General features: G+C 46.8%; 1 protein-coding gene across 1 annotated transcript in view; it reads right to left on the bottom strand.

Annotated features, from left to right (window-relative positions):
• Nucleotides 1–1,677, bottom strand: part of FABP1 (fatty acid binding protein 1) — a 6,150-nt gene extending 4,473 nt beyond the window's left edge. The window contains exons 1-2 of the mRNA XM_019526646.1: nt 1,546–1,677; nt 359–531 (exon numbers count right to left, since the gene is read on the bottom strand). Of these exons, the coding sequence (XP_019382191.1) occupies nt 359–531; nt 1,546–1,612 (240 nt within the window). The 5' untranslated portion in view covers nt 1,613–1,677. The remainder of the gene's footprint in view (nt 1–358; nt 532–1,545) is intronic.
• Between the last annotated feature and the right edge of the window lie 12,956 nt (nt 1,678–14,633).

The raw sequence follows: 14,633 nt of genomic DNA, 5'->3' as shown, positions 1-14,633 counted from the left end.
TCGAAGGCCTTCCGAAAGTCCAGGAAGACTATGTCCACTGCTACCCCTGCGTCTACGGATTTGGTGACCTGGTCATAGAAGGCCACCAGGTTGGTCTGACAGGACACCAACCTGTTAAATGAATGGGGAACAAAGCCCTATGGGTCTACCCTGTGAAATGCTAAGAAACAAAGCCTTTGTAAGGGACATGTTGTTATCAGCAGGTAGCATCACTGAGAGGTTGTGAAAAGGCAGGATCCAGAAAGGGCAGGGTGCCTCTCACCGGGGGACTGGCATTCTCAGGGGCCTCAGCACCCACAGGAGGTGCTTGGTGACCCACAGGACCGAGCTCTAGACAAAGAGAGAGCCAATGGCCTACCTTGACCTTCTGTCCCGTCAGTGTCTCCATCTCTGTCTCCTCTCCAATAGTGAACTCATTTTGCAGTACTTTGCTGCCCGTGGTCACAGTGAACTTGAACTTGTTGCCATCCTGCACAATTTCTGAAATGCTCTTGAGGTCCTTGCCCTTTTCAATCTGTTCGTCGGGAAGACCTGACCAGAAACAAAAGCCCAGGCTTAACAAAGACCCCAAAGGACATTATTACCAGGGAGGGAGCCAGCTCTCTAGGCTCATGATAGTCACCCAGTGAGGAGTCTTTGACTGTTATGGGGTGGCTTCAATGTGGAGGACAATTCCTATGTTACCGCAGGGGCAGAAGTGCAAACAGTCAAAGTCATGCGTGTGTGTGTGTGTGTGTGTGTGTGTGTGTGTGTTGGGGAGCGGGGAGGAAATAATACATGGACACTGAGGCTTATCCCTTGTCAGCTGGTTAGGAAGAGGGAGAAAGTCACTGCCTTCCCCCAAACATCCAAGTGGAAAGAAAAGATCCAGCATCTTCATTCTCTGACTGAGCTGAAAGAAAGTGAAGAGAAAAGAGCAGGAGGAGGTAAAGGGATGCTGGAGATCAGAGGAGAGAAGGGCTGAAGGGAATGGATGGAGAACTGAAGAGGTGATGTGCCCCCAGGAAAACCTGGTGGAAATTCCCAGACATCCTAAAGCCAGTCTTCCGCTGGAGCCATGGGATTTGAGGGTCCATACCACATGAAGAGCACCAGTTGAGACACTCTTAGCCTAGTGTCCACATAGATGGACTCATGGGGACAGCTGCTCAGTTGGCATGAATTAGCATTGCTTTGCTGACTTCAGTGGCAAGTCACCCCAGTTGAGGATCTGGTCCATGGGGCTTAAAGCTAGCAGAGGTCTTTGTGCTTACATTGTCTGACCCCCCCTGCCTACCACAAGCCATAGAATTTCACTGTTTTCCCCCTAATTTGAACCATAAATCACAGAGACTCTTCCATGCATTTATTCTTGTACATCTGATTTCTCCAGCTATGTTAGTGATGCCTATTAATGCACATGAATATATAAAGACTTATGACAGTAAAATTAGTATTAGAAAAGAAAAAGAAAGTCCTCAATGTCTGCACACAACAGAATCATTTTGGCTAACCATGGAAGCTACAGCAAGATAATAAATAAAGTTACAGTTATCTGGCACTTACCAAGGGCTTTCATGAAGGGCACAAAATTTTCCTGGGACTGGAGCTCATATTTTCCAGTGAAGCTCATTTTGGAGATGTTACCTATGCACCCAACACAAGAGAAAGCAGCTCATGGATAACCACCACTTGGCGTTATAAAGGCTTCCCTTAAAAGTTGGTCAGAGGTAACATGATGATGTAATTGCTTTATGATCTTGCTCAAACATTAATGGATGCTTGAGCAATGGTCAGGGATAAACTTTGAGATATGGGCTGAGGCTTACCACATGGGAGTGGGTTATTTTTCTTAAAAGGAATCAAATTACACATATAAGAGCATGCAAAGAGGCATCAGCAGAGACATTAGAAATACATGTAGGACAGAAAGATCTCCTCCAATGAGAAGAAGTCAAATAATTTAGCATAAAGCCCTGGCACTGCATGCAGAGGCTGGCAAGATAGTAGCCAGCTGGGTGCGGCTCTGTGTGAAGTGCACTGGTTCATACACGCTTGGTGTGAAATATTGGCACAAAGCAGAATGGCAGTCTCACACCTTCATGTAATGCTAGGTAGGATAAAGATTGTGTTGCAAGTTGGCATCATCACTGGAGTATGCCAGTGAGTTCGCTCCGGCAGTTCAATGAAGAGAGAAATGAATTTGAACCAAAACCCAGAGCTTAGACTCAGAGAAGCTTAGTTTTGGATCCAAACTCCCTTATCTTGCCAAGAAAGCTGAGTAGGTTAACCAAGGGCCAGTTGCTAGCAGGTCAGTGATGATGGCTGGCTGAAGATGTGTGCTGCTACAAAAAGCAGGCAAAAAGAAACAAAAAGCAGCTCGGGGGAGTTGTGGAAACTCCTTCATAAGAGGCTGGATAAACCTCTTTTGATTTGGGAATGACAGTCCTGCATCTTGGGAGACGGTTTGATTAGTTCCTGGATGACCCTTATCCCTGCCAACCCTATAATTTTATAAGAAAATAACAAACCATCACTAAACCATCCTTGCCCCCCACAACCAACTAGGGGGAATTTCTAGACTGAACTCTGCATCCTTAAATCACTGGATTATGTTGGGGTCTTCCAGCTGCCTCCTTACTGAACTGTTGCATGTTTTATCCCTATAAATTCTGCTGAGAAAACCCTTTTCACTCTTAAGAGCAACTCCCCAATGTAAACCCTTTGGCTGATGTCTCCCTGAGCTCTAAATTGTGGCCAGGCTTCTAGCCCTCACCTGTGGGACTCTGCATTGCTTTACTTCTTACTCTGTCTCTGTCCCTTCCTACACCCTCTGATGATTTTTTCCATTGGCCTCATTTTTTCCTCCTGATCCAAGTCCATTCATATCTTTATGGTTCACCCACATTGCTCCCAACTGTGGGAACACACTCCTTATCTGCTAGGTAAACATTAGGGCTGGCTGGAAATCTAGCAACTATTTTTTCTTGGAGAAGTGAGTTTTCCAGGACATGTCCATTTTTGAGATGCATCTGCTTTCCTACAGGAAGGAAAAAAAAAAAAGATTTGACTTGTATTCAAAAGCCCCAAGTCACTTTTTTCCAGTTTTCAGACTGAAATTTTCATTAAAAAAAACCAAAAGTCCATTTTTAAAAGAAAAACCACCTCATTTTCTGACCAGTTCTAACAACCATCCTCTTTACATCCAAAGTCCAACCTAAACCTGATGGATTCCATTAGACCTTTCAGGGAAACCCAGTCAAGAGAGAGGTAGCTCTTTATTGTCTTTGCACAGCTGGGGCATGAGAGCCTCTGTCTGAGCTAAATAGCCTAGGATCCATGGAGCCTGCTTCAACAGCCACACCAGCAGAAATCCTGATGGGGAGGCTACAGCAGTGAAAATAAGCTGGAGAGAAGTCAATGGATCTCAAAGGTCAAGTAGAGTTGGTTGGATGCGGTCATCAATTTGCTGATTGAGAGCATTCCCTCTCCAGCTGTTGTCAGAAGACTTCCACCAGCATCCCCTCCTGGCTGGAATTAAACTATCAGGAGAGCTGGGTGCAATGGGCCTTGTTGGTGTAGCAATCCATTTATAACTCCTTTGGCCATGTGGGTAGATGGCCTCCAGGGGTAGGATCCACCCTTTGTTGCGCACAGCACTAGTGGGCAATAGTTTGGAGATGCAACTAATAAAGGTACACCTGCCACCTCTGTGCTCCCTCAGGTTTATAGTGATAGAAGTTATCATTTAAAGAAGCTCCCTAACAAGAGACTGAGAGGTTGGAAATTGGGGAATGGTCCCCCAGGTAGCGGCTAGCTAGTTAAGTAGCCGCTGTTAGTTAGTTAGAGACAGGTGTAGGTCTGCAGGGTTGCTTACTGCTCCAGAATAGAAATTGTGGTGTAATTCCTTTCATTCATGTTTAATGAACCCGGTGACAACAACAAGGTGTCGTGTGAATGTAATGTGTGTAACAGCAGGTAGAACCAGGGGGGAGTCTGCAGAGCTGTGATGCTTGCTGATTTGGACTTCAGCTCTCAGAAACCCCCATGGTCCGGGGGAACAAGGGAAAAAGAAATAGGAAGAGGGTGGAGCAAGGGGACGAGAGAGCAGCATGGTCAGAGGAGAGCACAGGGGAGCTGGCTTGGTCAGCCAGGGCTGTGGGCTGCAGGAGCTGGACTTGGACTTGGGGGGAGCTGGAGGCTCGAGGGGCTACGGGCTTGTTTGAGGAAACCTCCAGAGGTTTGCAAGGGGCAGGAATTAAGGTGCTGAGTATATGTTACCACACTGTTGATATTTCTTTACCTCTTACCTGTTCCCTTCCTTTGGCCTGTTGGTTTATGATCCTAACCCCAATGTTTTCCTGTATAAAAGTGGGAACCCCCTCTTTCGTCTTGCACCAGTTTTGGGGGCTGCAGGGCTGGCACAAAGGCACGGTCTGGTTTGACCGCTGGTGGGACGGTTCAGCTCTGTGGAGGCTGCTACAGGAACAAACCTTTTAAATGATGCTTTTCTCTTGCTGGAAGGATGAGCTCTCTGAGGCTTCGGAGGCAAGACCATATCTTATGGGCTGAAAACGCTTGCTTCTGTGCTCAGCCTGACTTTCTTCAACAGCAACAGAGAGTTGTCCTGCTGCCAGAGTTTTAATGAGTCTCCCCGCTAATCTGCGATCTAGCTGCAACACTTCAGCATACTGGACCTCACACATGCAAGACATGCCCTGGGGAATTTTGACTCTGTTAACCAGGTATAGATGTATCTGTTTATTAGACTTAGAAACTGTCCTTCCTCAAAAGGCTCAGGGAGTTTTACAATAAAGAAAAAAAAAGATTTATGGGAATGAAATAAAGTAAGAACACAAACTCCTTCCCCGCCCCAACCCAGAAGGGGCTGGGGGGCAGAAACAACCAAATTCAGTTCTTGTTCCCTTCCAAGCCATACTCCTCTATTTCCCATTTGTTATTTCCTTCCCTACAAGGGAAACAGATTGTCCAATTAAAAAAAACCCACAACCCCTCCTCACTCACCTCTTTACCCCATCTGTGTCCCCATCCAAGGGCACCCACATTTCCTTTTCAAGCCACAAGCTGGCTGAGGGCTTTTCCAGTCCCCCCGCCCCGCAAGTTTTTTTGCCTGCGCAGCCTCCCAGACCTTCCCTCACTTCAGGGTCAGCCCTCCGAAGCACAAAATGTAAGAGCAATCCAATGTCAAATAAAGCCAACAAGGCTTTTCCTTGGCCAAAGAGCGCGTCAAAACATCAGGATTTGGGCAGTGCTGTTCAAATTTGACACAGACACAAATCTTGATGAATCAGATTAAATGCTAATTTAAACCTTGCAGCAAAGGTGATTCAAGCTTGGTCTCGGCTTTCCAGGGAGACTGCATTCGTCAGCAGCTGAATGCTACTCAGAGCTGACGCCCAAGGCCTGAGGAAATTTCTCCCCGAAACTCTGACTGGTTTTCAAACTGGTTGGAACTGTGGCCTAAATCAGGTGCTGATACCTTTCTTGCTGATCTGATTATAATACTGCTTGGTCCAAGATATTTTTGCTCTGTTTTCAAATAATGAGATCCCAAGGATTAGGCAAATGTGCACCAAGATGGTGTGAATCTTCCAAATGATTCAAACAGCAACATCTGAGTAGTTTTGCAGTATTAAAAGTGATTCAGGTCACTGGTCTACTCTGTGGCTTCCAAACACTTTTTTTCCAGGTCAGCAAAACCAGTTTTAAAACCAGTTAGAATTGGTGGGGAGGCTCTCTAGTGTTGGTCAATCCTGTGATGGGCTATTCCCTTTCCTAGTGCACATGTTTTGAGAAACACCATTGCCTAGTCATGGACCATACTACAGCTGGTACCACTTTGAGTTGATTGCCTCAAGGCTGCTCAGATCAATGAGTGGTCATTAGTTTGGAAAACCCCAGATGCTATTGATAATCTTTGTATATCTTTTACAATACTTGATTACAAATTACAATACTTGATGAACAAAAATATCTGCTCTCAGGAGCGTATTCTGCTTGTCTATATTTTTCTTGGTGGTTTAGGGTAGTTTTATTATATGCTAGTAAAGATTGTAGAGGAACTTTGAAAAAACCCCCATTGAATAAAACTTGGCTAGGTTAATTGTTATCTGGATAGCTTTCTGAGCAAACGTTAGGTCAACTCAGTCTCAATAGCACAGTTCATGCAACGTGTACATCTCCCCACCAAAATGCGGACTCTTTTTCTTAAAACTCAAGATCTGCTTAGTTTGAACGGACCAAGAACAGCCTGACTTGTAACATGATAGAACCTGATCAAATTCATTAACTGTCGGGTTAAAGTTAACCCGGTGCATCCTATAATCTCATGGAGAAGCTCTGGGTAGGAGAATAGGAGCCCACATTGGAAACTGTATGAAGATCAATGAGCTCAGGAATGCTGGGAAATGTAGTCCAAAAACACCAGAACAACAAAAAAAGAGGAGGCAGAAGAGCTTGCTGCCACCACCAACATCATCGACAGCAATCGCCAATCAACTGGGTGACAACAAACACCCACCCACTGCTCTAAATCCTGAATATTTTATGATATCATAGCAGTTATATAGTACATATATTTGTAGATGGTGGGATGGGAAGGGAAAGGAACGGGAGGGGAGGATTCATGCGGCTTATCTTTGGAATGGGGATTGCGGTGGGGTCTTTGGGATCACTTACTGATGGAGAGAGACCAGACTGACAACTGGCAAGGTTTTTGGGGTGACCGTTCCCAGGGGAGACTCCCAGTGAGAGGCTGGGCGCAGGGACAGGGGAGGCTGGTTTACATGCGCCTCCTGCTGTAATACATCAGGAAAAACATTATGGGGGGTAGATTGGTATTTGGCTCCCCCTGTTGAAATCTGCGGGGAATGACACAGGGGACTTATCGAAAGCATCGTATTGTGCAAAAATGAACACCATGTCGTGCAAACACAAATGTGCTGCACCAAAAACAAGCCACGTTAAAATTTTCAGGCACTCAACATTAATGCCTGTGTTGTCTACACACGCTCTTCCTTGTCCAGGAGAACCTGGACACCAAACTCTGGGGTACAGTGTCCACACCTGAGGACAGGACGGCAATGCAGGCTGACCTTGACAGGCTCAGGAAATGGGCAGACAAAAACCTGATGTCCTTCAACACTGAAAAATGCAAGGTTCTCCACCTTGGGAAAAAAACCCTGCAGCATGCTTATAGGCTTGGCAGTGCTACGCTTGCTAGCAACACGGCCGAAAGGGAGTTGGGGGTCATGACTGACCACAAGATGAATATGAGCCACCAGTGTGATGTTGCAGCTGGTAAAGCAAGAAAAACTCTGGCTTGCATCCATGGGTGCTTCTCTAGCAAATCCCAGGATGTCATCCTCCCGTTGTACTCAGCCTTAGTGAGGCTGCAGCTGGAGTACTGCATCCAATTCTGGGCTCCACAATTCAAAAAGGATGTGGAGAAGCTTGAGAGAGTCCAGAGGAGAGCCACGCGCATGATCAGAGGGCAGGAGAACAGGCCTTATGATGACAGGCTGAGAGCCATGGGACTCTTTAGCCCGGAAAAGCGCAGGCTCAGGGGGGACCTAGTGGCTGCCTATAAGTATATCAGGGGTGACCACCAGGATCTGGGGGAACGTCTGTTCACCAGAGCGCCCCAAGGGATGACAAGATCGAACTGTCACAAACTCCTCCAAGACCGTTTCAGGCTGGACAGAAGGAAAAACTCCTTTACTGTCCACACCCCCAAGGCCTGGAATAGACTGCCACCAGAGGTGGTGCAAGCACCGACTCTGGACTCTTTTAAGAAACATTTGGCCATTTATCTTGCTGGGATCCTTTGACCCTAGCTGACTTCCTGCCCCTTCCAAGGTCCCTTCCAGCCCTAATGTCTATGAAATCTATGAAATCTATGAAATGTTTCCATCACTGGTCCTCCTGTGAAATCTGAAACGTCTTAACAAGAAAGAAGCATAATTCATCAGACATCGTTGAGGTAAATAGACTGCTCCAACTTTTATCTGAGCCTAACTGGCATACAATGAACTTTTTCAGCCAGGAAAATGTATACCACCCTCCAGCAGTCCTGTGCAAATGACGTTTCATTTTTACCTGGGAGAAATTTTACAATCTTTGCACTCTCCTTTGCTTGAGGAAGGGTGCATGAGCCCCAAAGCTTTCAAATAAAGGACATTGTATGGCAACTATCTAGTGGATCTAATAAAAGATATTGCCTCTACCACACTGACTGCTTTAGGAGCCTGAGTCTTTGTCTACACAGTACACTTACCTTCCTGACAGCAGTTCCCTAAAACAGGCTGCTCTGCTCTGGACAGACTGCCTCCTAATCCAGAGGTAGTAAAGTCATGTCTAGCTTTACTACTATAGGTGGGTGAATTAGCTTTGGGGCAGGCTAATGGTCCTTGTTGGCAACGCTAATCATTCTGCCTGGAGCACCACACAGACGCAGCCGCACAACTTCTGGGTTAGGATTCATAAGCATTGTGTACTAAGGGTGCTGCTGCTATGCCAAATAAGACTATTGGGTAGGCCTGGCCTTGGTCTCATTGAAAGTGAATTGGAAATAGCGTCCTTAGTGCTAATGTCACTTCTAAAAATGGGATTTGGGGACCAGACTCACAAAAGGGTTGAGAAGCTCAGCTACCACTTTAGGGACATGAGTCCAAAATTTAGACCCTCCTAACCATGGAGACACCTAGAGCACGTCTATGTTCCCACTTGACCATGCTAGGGGATATCTTTGTAAACCCCTGTGTCCCTCTTCATACACACCGTACCCTGCAAACATTACAGGAGGGTGGCTATATTGCATGTTTGGGGCTCGGGTATGCAGAGCAGGTGGTCAGTGATTCAGCACAGCGTTCCTAGGCAGTGTCAGGATGGAGTGTGGATGTGTCCTCAAAGTCTTTGGGTGCCTAGGTTTCCATCAGCAAAGTTCATTAGGTACCTAAGTGTCTCCATTCATGCCCAGGATTGCTGAAGCCTTGGAGGCCTGGATGAGCTTGGCACATAAGCCCTTGCAGGCTCCATAAAGATGGTCTCCTGTGCATCTTGCCTGCATTTGGTAGGTAGATATGCTCTGAATATGTCTACTGGAATGGGCCTCACTCAAATCAGGCCCATTCAAGGAGAGCTGAGGCATCTGTGAGTCATTCATGAATCATATGTAGCCCTGCTACTGGCCAATATCCTCCACCCCCACCTGGATGTTTCCAAATCCTTTGGTGGGCATCCTAGGTGCAGGTCCAAGCCCGGAGGCTTGGGTTTAGGATACCCCAAGTTTGACTCACCCTCAGCCATACGGCCGCAGGAGCAAGCTAGGGAAGAGCTTCCCGTTTCCACAAAGTCAGCGTATAGCTGGGATCTTCCCACTGGAAGTGAAAGTGGGAGGCTAACTGGTCAGAGTACTACCCCCTGCCACATTCGTGGTTTCCCCCTGTCCTAGGAAACCCACCCTGGTGGTCATGGTACTTCCCCTGCCAGGATGTGGGAGACATACCTCAGTTTAATTACTCCATGCAAAGTAGGAAAGCTTCAGCAGGAGGAAACTGAGAAAGCCCTGTCCCAGAATACTTTATAGCCTGCTGGGCTTAACTTGCATGGGAGATACAGCCTCAAGTTCCCTCTGGCAAAGGAAGGACTTGAACCTGGGTCTCCTACTTCATGGGTGAGTGGTTTAACCATTGGGATTTTAGGTAAAAGGGTATCAGCACTTTCCCCTCCATTCTGTGAAAAAAGGCTGGCTTAAATACCATCCCTGGGAATCCTTGGTGGAGAAAATCAGCCTGGAGTTAGATGACTATAACTTTCCCCAAGGGGCTGGCTTTCCTCAGCATGTCTTACCAGGTCACTTAGGCAGCTCCCCCTACCACACATTGACTTTTGTGCATCCCATTATTACTGTAGGTGCCTTAGTCTCCTCATAATTGTATAGGCAGCCTTGGCACCTAATGGGGGGCTGTGGTTTTCACTTGCTGGCCAGGTGCTCCTGATATGGAGCCCTAGACCCTAAGAGCTCTTTTGGATTGTGTAATGGCTTCTGCCAATGTTACGCCAGTCCCTCTAAGATACCTCCAGTTGGGCACCCAAAGTCACTAGTCACTTCTGAAAATCTTAGCAACATGTTTATTTAAAAGGACACCTCAGCTGTTAATCAGCAGGGATCTGCTGTATCGGCTCTCTGCATTGTCAGTTAGATTCACCTGGTCTTTGCTGGATTTCCAACTGCTTGTCCTTTGCCTGCATTCCTGGAAACGTCGCACAATTCAAGCAGTTCTCAGGGTCTGGTCCAAGTCCCACTGAAGCCAGTGAGAACTTCACTGAAAGCTGGATCACAGCTTAAGTGATCTTCCAAATTACAGACTCCACAGCTGACAAATTGCTTTCTTCTTAAACACTGGGCAATACTGATTCCTAAAGCACTTTGCAATGGGGGCAGCACCACCAGCTGCATTCTTCAGACCGAGAAACCGAGGTACAAACAGTGAAATGACCTGCCCAAGGCCACCTAGCAGATCAGTAACATCCCCAGGATTGGTGCCCAGACTCTCCTGGGCACTAGCACCTTGCCATAGCCGCTAAACCACGCTGCCCCCGCAGAGCTCAGAGCATGTCACCACTGGAGCAGTGGGAACGTTTCTCAATGATGCCCTGAAGCTGGTGAAACCCTCCTGAGTCGGGGTTTCACTCCCAGCAGGATGCAGGAGCAAGACAAAGGCACAAATTCCAGCCTTCCCCTCCTCACTCAGTGGAGGTCCCTTTCAAGTTTAATCTGCAGTTTCTTTGAATCAATATCTTGTTGGATTGTGCCCAGCCTTAACCATTGGGCACAGACTTGGAAGCGCCAGTTCCAGATAAGATCACAGAGTTATCGGGTGATAAGTCCTTCCAAGGGCACTGACGTGATTGCTTCTGTAACTGTAACTTGCTTGGGGTGAAAATTCACCCCAGTACACAAAGCAAGCCAAGGTCTGGGCACCACTCTGGCCTATTTCATTTCATTCTGAAAGGCCTTATGGCTTTATACTGAATCACGCTGAACACCCAGACATACGTCACACCCAGTCTTAAATCATCATTTCCTTAGCTTCTGTTTATGCAGGGCTTTCTCTTGTGGGCAGAATTTATAGACTAGCTGGCCTCAGATATTAGGATCTCATGTGCTGTGCTCTGGCCTCCTTGGACTGCCTAAACCTGTGTGCTTTAAACCTCTGGTTTGTGACCCCATGCTCTGAACCTCCTGTTTCTGTCCTGGAGTTCCTGGCCTACATAAACCGCATGCCCTGACCCCAACCTTGTCTCAACTCTTGGCTTGTTATCCTGACATCCAGCTTTGAATTTGGCTTCCACTCCAGGAAGCCCCTGACCTAGCACGATCCACTTGGCCCATGGCTAGGTCAAGATAGAGTTGCTCCTCATTTGTCCCAGAGCAAATCATGTCTGAACCAGGCCCTGTATTTTTAAAGTCTTCTATTTAAATCCTGCTTATGCACATTTCTTGCTCTTTTGGAAAAAGAATAACCACAATTAAATAAACATTAACCTTATGTGTGTTTGCTTATGAAGACAGTTTCCCTCCATACATCTCCTGGGAGGCAGCAAAGTCTAGAAGGGACTCTAAGAATAAAGGTGACTTTCATTATACCTACTTTACTACCATGAAGATGGTATCTAGCTAAGGTATTTAAACAGTCCCCATAGCTTTTCTTTGGCTTAGGTGTCAAGGCTGAAGACAAAATCCAGCCCCTGCCTGGGTCAGAGCATCACCTCATTAAGACAGGGGTCGGAGAGCTTCCGTCTTCCAAGCACCAAGCTGCCATGCTCCTGATTTGACCCAGAAGACCCATGGACTCCACCAAATTCACCCTCGCTGGAAGGATAAAGCTCCTCTGTGCAAAAGCAGAACTTCCTTGTGGGCTCCACAAGGACTGTGGAGCAAACTTTCCCAGGAACGAAGGACCATAGCAAACCTCCTCACCTTCTGCTCAAAGTGCAAGATGCAGTTCTTTGCCAAAGAAAAATGCAGACCAATGCGTGTATTTAACACAAAAGAAAGAACCCTAAAAACCCAAGATGCTACACAGCACAGCATGAAATCTGCAAGTCCAAAAAAACACGTCTAACCATGTAAGCACCTGAGAGATTATAAGCACCTATGATTTTGCATAAGTCTGTGGTGGGCCCTGATCCAGTTGGCAGCCTGCAGTAAGCACCCTTACACACCTTGGCAGCAATGCGCTCAGGGCAGGGCTGAGCAGCCACAGCTCCTGGTATTAAAACTAAATTTGGCTGCTATCTAATTTTTGCACGTTCGCCTATAGGTTGGGGTATTCCTCTGGTAGGAAACTGGGATTGTAGGCTCTCCTCAACCTGGGGGAATTCAAACCCCTGTCTTCCACCTTACAAGAGTGTGACTGAATGACCAAGCAATGGGCTATGTTGGGATGGGAGCACTTTACAATGCCTTCCCATGAAATGGGCTGCTGTGTAATAAGGAAGAGGATGGATGAGGCCAGAAAGATACATAAAAGGTGGCAGAGCAGCACTACAGCCAGCCATGTCTTAAAAGAGGGGTCGGCAAGCTACAGCCCATTAGACGGATGCAGCCCATGATGAGCTTGGACCTGGCCTGCCAAGGTCTGATTTGGAGTGGGGGAAGGGAGCAGATTTAAAGGACCCGTGTTAAAGCAGTGACTTAAAGACTCCTGTTCTCTGCCTTTGCTGCTGAATTTGCCACTCTCCGTTGGCATTCAGCAAGGATTTTGGGGACACCCAGTAAGTGGAGGGGGGCACAGAGCAGGGAAGAGATCAGAGCGGCAGGGGATCAGCTCACTGTGCTAAAAGGTTGTCAACCCCTGTTTTAAAACAAAGAAAGGAGGCAACCCTCTGCAGAATCATAGAAAAATAAGGCTGAATGGGAACTGGGGAGGCTGTGTAGTCCAACACCCTGCACAAGGCTGGACTGCCCCTGTCCAAACCATTCCTGATTTCCCAGGAGAAAGACTCCACAACCTTCCTAGGTGACCCGTTCCATTGCTTAACCTCCCTCACAGTTAGAAAGGGCCTCCTAATATCCAGCCTCCATGTTCTTTGTCACAATTTAAGACCACTGCTGTGTTTTCTTTCCCCCACAGTCATGGAGAATAGTCTATCTATCCCCGGCCTTTTTACAACCGCTTTTCAGAAACATGAAGACCATTATCAAATTCCCCCTCAGTCTTTTCTTCTCCAGACTAATCCCAGTTCTTCCCGTCCTTTCTAAAAAATCACGTTTCCTAGATCTCAAATCATTTTTTTGCTCTCCCCTGGTCTCTTTCCTATTTGTCTACCTCTTTTCTGAAGTGTGGTGCCCAACACTGCACACCATACTCCACCATTTGCACTCAAGTCCCTGGAAGTTGTGAAACCCATTCCTAGACAACTAACTCTCACTCGGGCATATGAATTCTGCTCTCAGAGCTATCTGTTTAGACAAGGGTGTGGGGATTCAGAGCAGAGTCATGCCTACATCCCTTTGCTGAACTGGGCCAGAAAACCTGTAGCTTTCCCTAAATCATACAGGGCACTGTCGTAGGATCTCCCAAGAGCTGAGTGAGTATCTCAGCCACAGTACCAGGTCCAACAGGCACTCCCTGCTCTCATTTATGCACTTGCATGTGCAAGCAGATTTTGAGATAATTTGGCCCTTGTGTCCGGATTAATCACTGGATTAGGTCTGGATTTTGCAACCCTTCTGCCAGTGAGTGCACAGTCTTCCAAAGAGTCACCCCAGGGATCAAACATTGCACAATCTCACTCTCGTCGCTTCTATCTTAAGGAGTGTGCCTTGCACTTTGCTCCAGTGAGCAAAAACCTGCAGCAGTGGTGCCCTTCCAGCTGACTGTGAAGCCTGTAGCTACTCGTGAGACTGTAATGCCAAGTTGTCAAAAGCGCGAAACTTCTTTCATATTGTCAGCTAGTGTCTCTCCCCATAGTGCTCCTTGCCCATTTCAGCTGTCTCTTAACAAAATACTGCACTGTTAGCAGATAAAAGAAAAAGTGTGTATGCGTGGGGGGTAATCACCCACATGCACATCTTATCTAAGAGTCCATGTCAGGCAACAGTCGTTCCTCAAAATAGACTATATGGAAAAGGAGATATTTTATTTGTCATGTCAAAAGGGCAATTTTGTGCCCTTTGATTTGTTTGCTGATTAATGAATATATTGATATAAATACATCCATGACAAAAGCTATTCAAAGAAGGTTAAAGGTGCATTGTTACATCCTGCAGCGCGAGGGAATGCTGGCCGTTGCACATGGAAACTCTGCTTTCTTCCATTGTATGGCACCAATCCGTGAAACCTCAGAGCAGAAAACAGCCCTAGCTCACTGCAGACCCATGCACAGGACCGAGGCTGTGAGAGAGAAGCCTGAGGTCCCACGCCGCAGGCTTCTTGTTTGGCAAGGTAAAGAGACCTGCAAGGAGAAGTGAATGCCAAGCAGGAGACCATCCAAATGGTCCATGGATTCTAACAGAACTGGTTGAGAAAACTTCTGTTGAAACTTGTGTGCAATGGAGTACCAAACAGAAATGTATTATTGGAAAAGTTTCTGCTGAAAATAATGCATTTTTTATTGAAAAAACA

The sequence above is a fragment of the Gavialis gangeticus genome, unplaced genomic scaffold, assembly GCF_001723915.1.
Source record: "Gavialis gangeticus isolate Ggan-Ray unplaced genomic scaffold, GavGan_comp1, whole genome shotgun sequence".
Lineage (NCBI taxonomy): Eukaryota > Metazoa > Chordata > Crocodylia > Gavialidae > Gavialis > Gavialis gangeticus.
This window is presented reverse-complemented; position numbering and strand designations above follow the sequence as displayed.